The 5297-nt window shown below is 32.5% G+C and overlaps 1 protein-coding gene across 1 annotated transcript in view; it reads right to left on the bottom strand.

Annotated features, from left to right (window-relative positions):
* Positions 1–782, bottom strand: part of LOC107875171 (monoacylglycerol lipase ABHD6) — a 3237-nt gene extending 2455 nt beyond the window's left edge. The window contains exon 1 of the mRNA XM_016721781.2: positions 396–782. Within this exon, the coding sequence (XP_016577267.1) occupies positions 396–701 (306 nt within the window). The 5' untranslated portion in view covers positions 702–782. The remainder of the gene's footprint in view (positions 1–395) is intronic.
* Positions 783–5297: the final 4515 nt, after the last annotated feature.

Raw genomic sequence — 5297 nt, forward strand, 5'->3', positions numbered from 1 at the left:
AAAAAAAAAAAAGAAATGCAACGTAACTTTCACTATTCTTTCAATAACAAAATATAAAAGATGCTAGGTTTGATCATGTTGGACAAATTCGGATTATGATCCCTTTTTTTGGGGGCAATTCATGCATAAGATCCAACTAATCTTATCCAAATTCTGAGTAATTTAATTTGACCTGCTCAAATTTAACGCAATTCATCTATGTATCATTTTTACCTGCAAATCAAAAAGGATGCTAGGTTGGATCATGTTGGACAAATTTGGATTATGATCCCTTTTTTTTTGGGGGGGGGGGGGGGGGGGGGTAATTCAAGCATCTGATCAAATGTATTTTATTCAAAACTCTGAATAATTTGACTCATGCAAAATTAATTGTATTCGTCTATTTATTTTTTTACCTGAAAACTCTCCGTCCTCTCCGGGCACTTGGTGGCAGAGGCTCCGAAGAAGAGGAGATCAGGAAGGTAGACATTGAAATAAGGAGTAAAATGTCTTAGAAGATCACTATATTGCCACATTGCATTGGCACCAAATCCATGGATAAGAAAGAGGTTAGGTTTTGTTGGTTCATGAACTTTAGGTATCCAACAATGCATAGTGGTGTCATCTTCAAGATCTGTTGTTACAGAACGAAGCCCAGAAAAAGAGAAAAAATATCGGTAAAAACGATCTCTTGATGCTGTGAAGCTAAGGCATTTGGCCATTTTTGTATATTCAATGACAACAATATGTCACAGAAATTTCTTTTTAAAGTTTGAAATTCTTTTCTTCAAGTTCACAATGCTAATGACTATTAAAATTAATTGTGACTTTGAGTCTACCAAAATTCCAGGTCTACCATGAATTTCGGTTTTTATCTTTTGGAACACATATTTTATGACTTGTAATAGTTTTCTACCCGCTCACAGTATAATGGTCAAATACATGGATAAAAATTTCAACTTGACATTATTTTTTACTTTGACATCTTAAGTGGACGATACTCATTTTAAATATTTAAAGTAGTCATAAATTATGTCACTTTGATACCTTTCATTGACGTGCAGGGGCGTCTCAAGCCTCAAGCAAATTTGTGGCCTAACGTCAAAATCGAACGGAGACCTTACGTTTTTTAAGAAAAAAATAATTATTTTTATAAAGTCTATTTTTAAAATTATATAATCGATTTCTTAGTAATTCTTTTTTAATTAATAATATAGTCAGTGCATTAATTTCTTGAGATATAGTATTCTGAACTAGATATATCAAACTCCTAAATTTTTTTATATAAAAATTTTATTTTTTTCTATAAATAATATTTAATATACTTTTTAAAATTTATAATTTATTATTGCTAAAAAAATGAGCCCCTCAAATTCTGAGGGCCTTAGGCGGCCACCTTTTTTCCCAAAGGGTTGAGCCACCCCTACTAATGTGCACTCACTTTTGGGCGCGTGATAGCCTTATTTTAGCTCATTTTTAATTTAATTTACCTTCTTCTTTCCTATTTTTTCATCCCACTATCTTTCACTATTTTTTCAAGCTCAAACTTTTTTAATGGTACTTCCAAGCCCCCTCTATCCTTAGAGAATAATTTATTTAAATGTTTTTCCATGTCACTTCTAATAATATAACCTAAAAAGTGAAGAAAATAAAAATTTGTTTAAAATATACTTCCAAGCACCCAAATATGTTTCTTTCGCTAATTAATTTTCTGATTGAACACTGTGTTTAACTACAAAATTCGGTGCACATGTAGATGCATCTGCACTTGTAGTTACACTGATTGAAAATCGTATTGGCGGGCCATATCTTTTTTAGTCTATGTCCAAAATTCGTGAAGCTATTAATGCGGAGCTATCATCCTTGGCGAATGAGGAGGCATGTTTATCGGAAAATTCGATCTCTATTAATAGAGGTTAAGCTCTAAGAAGACAATGGTTGGGTGGAGAAGGTACCGTGGTAGGTACTGTTTTGTAATTATTTGGTCAAAAAATTACGTGTTATTAATTTATTGGACATTTTTGCCATGTGTTTTGTTTTTTTAAAGAAAAAAAAATTTTGAATGTATATAACGATGTGACGATTTAAAATGAGCTGGCACAAATATATTGACTGTTTAATTCATGTTGGAAGCGAGTGCAACCCACACGTCAGAGTTAATGTAAAAAGATGTCAAAATGATACAATTTGTAGTTGGTTTAGGTATTTAAAATGAACAACATCCACTTTAGGTATCAAGTGAAAGATCGTGTCAAGTTGAGATGTTTGGCAATATGTTTGGCCAGTATAATTAATTTGGCAAAGTCTAACATAGTCTTTACTTTCTTTTTCAAGTTAGAGCCTTATGTGAAGTGTGTCCCGGGGAAAACATCCAAAAAAACTTGGAACAAAACTCATGTAAAGGGTAAATACTTACTATTAAGGAATAGTTATATAAATAATATATTTTAAAAGCATTATTATCTTAAATGACTCCCTCTGTTTCTGAATAAGTGAATTATTGGGGTATTAAGTGTTTTAAAATAAGTCAATCATTGAATTTTTTTTTCAAAGTTACCCTATCAATTAATTTTTAAAAAGATATTAAAGGTCAACTTTTGCTTTTTAAAGGGTAAAAATAAAAAATTATGTTAAATTTATGTTTTTATTATTTTTTTAAATTCAATTATTATGAAACGAAGGGAGTACAATTTTGTTTTAAATTAAAGATTATAGTCTACTTTTAGTTAATAACTTCCTTCTTCACTCTTACTTTCCTCATCTCCTCGTCTCCATCCAACCTCATCGGAGATGGCTTCTTCGGCAAACAAAATAACAAACAACCCAATTCCTATTTTCCTTTATAACCTCCATGACACCACCAAATCGACCCACCAACAACAAACAATGCATCAACTAAATCGAAAAATCACGAGCTCTAACGAGCTCCATGAAAATCGGCAATGGATGGCCCCTATTTTCCTTTCTTTTTCACGTGAATTTTTATTTTATTTTTCAAGTAATAACTTTGCAAACATTTAGATTTGGCCAAAAAAACTCTCTCCTTCCTCAGCAGAGTTGGAGCTTGTTTGTGGTGGTGGTTGTTATTGTAGTTCCGATAGTGGTGATGGAGCTCATAACAGCGCTGGAGATCTTGTTTTTGATTTCGGTGGTTTTTTTGGTTATGTAGGTTATACCAGCCGTGGGCCTAGCCGTAAATGAAGGAGGAAAGAGGATATAAGTTAGAATGAGAAAGGTGGAGGAGCTGTGGTGTTGATGGACGATTTTCGATGGGGTGAGTGGCGGAACAATGGTGCAGATGTGAGGGAGAACAAAGTAGTGGATTGTTTGGCGGTGGTTTAATGTTTGATGATGATTTGGAGTTGATTTTGCCCATTTTTGTATCTAAAAGATCTGCACTTTTTAAAGTGCAAAAAATTGAATTTGGAGTTATTATGTGAATTTTTGTCTCATCTTTTTGGATTTAAGTTATTTTCATCATGGGTTCATCATGGGTAAACTACATTAGATTTCAATTTTGGAATCTAAGGATATATTTGTGGTCAATTATGTATTCAAAAATTGAGTATTTTTCATGTGCGAATTTTAGTAAAATTTTTGAAGTTTGAGTTGATTCCTTACCTTAAAAACTATTAGGTAATGCTTAAAAATGTCATATATTAATTTGGGTCTTAATAGATTAGATGAATGTGGTGTTTTGAGCTTATTTTGAGTTATCTTCTTGCTCTAACTCTTGGATTGAGTTGTTTGATTTATCGGTAAATCATATTACGTGTCAATATCTTTAGTTAGATTACATTGAGTATTAGTTCTACTTGTGTTATCTAGTTAATCAATAAAGTTATATCTTGGCCTAGTTCGGCATCTTTCTTCTACAATAGTTTCTTTTCTTTTTTTTTTTCTTTATAGGTGGGGGGGGGGGGGGGGGTGGTGGGTGGAGGGGGGGGTTGGGGGGCCAATATCTTATAACATTTTCATGTTAAGCGGTTTCTTTTTTAGTTCAACAAAAATCTGTATCAAATTTTCAAAACCCTTTCTTTTTCTTTTTTCGAGTTTCATGAACAAAAATCTTTATATTATAAGTTACGAGTTTAGATGATGAACCCGATAACTTTTATTTAGGTCTAAAATTTTTATCAAGTAATCTATTAGATCTCTATTAACAAAAAGCTTTATAATTTTCAAAACCTTTTCCATATTAAGTAAATTCTTTAATTCAATTTTTTAACAATTCTAAATGGATATTCAAAAGGAAAATGAAAGTTGATGGTACTATTGACAAATACAAGGCAAGACTTGTTGTAAAAGGCTTTAAACAAAAGGAAGTCCTTGATTACTTTGATACAGACTCGCCAGTAACGATGATAACTTTAATCCGGATGTTAATTGCCTTGGTGACAGTATATGGTCTTGAAATACATCAAATAGATGTGAAAATAGCATTCCTAAATGAAAAATTAGTGGAAGAAATTTATATGAAACAGCCTAAGGGTTTTGTGGTTCCAAAAAAAGAAAATAAGGTGTGTAAACTTGTTAAGTCACTTTATGGACTAAACAAGCACCTAAACAACGACATGCGAAGTTTGACCAACTATGTTGGCAAACGGGTTCAAGATTAATGAAAGTGATAAATGTGTTTACATTAAAGACACTCGAAATCACCAAGTCATTGTTTGTGTGTATGTGCACGATATATTGATCGGTAGAGACATTTCAGACATAAATGCTACGAAATGAATGCTTGAGAGCAAGTTTGATATGAAAGACCTTGGAGTTGCATATGTAATCTTGGGAATAAGAATCCATAGAACTCCACAAGGGTTGGCATTGTCACAGTCTCATTACCTAGAAAAGGTACTTGGCAAATTCAAGTATTTGGAATTTGGTATTGCCAATACTCCATTGAATGTGAGCGTAGCACTTCAAAAGAATGAAGACGAAAGTGACTCACAATTGGTGTACGCAAGAGTATTGGGATGTTTAATGTATATAATGAATTGTATACGACCAGACATAGCATACGCTATTAGTAAATTGAGTCGATACACGAGTAATCCCAACAAAACTCATTGGATGACAATGAAAAGAGTTTTGGGTATCTTAAATACACTCAAGACTATGCTTTGCATTATAATAAATATTCTGCGATACTTGAAAGATATAGTGATGCAAACTAGATCACCGGTTCAAATGAAGTAAGATCCATAAGTGGATACGTATTTATAATAGGTAGAGGAGCAGTTTTTTGAAAATCATGCAAACAAACATGTATTGCTCGCTCTACGATGGAATCAGAATTTATCGCATTAGATAAAGCC

This window comes from Capsicum annuum, chromosome 6 (genome assembly GCF_002878395.1).
Source record: "Capsicum annuum cultivar UCD-10X-F1 chromosome 6, UCD10Xv1.1, whole genome shotgun sequence".
In the NCBI taxonomy this organism is placed as follows: Eukaryota; Viridiplantae; Streptophyta; class Magnoliopsida; order Solanales; family Solanaceae; genus Capsicum; species Capsicum annuum.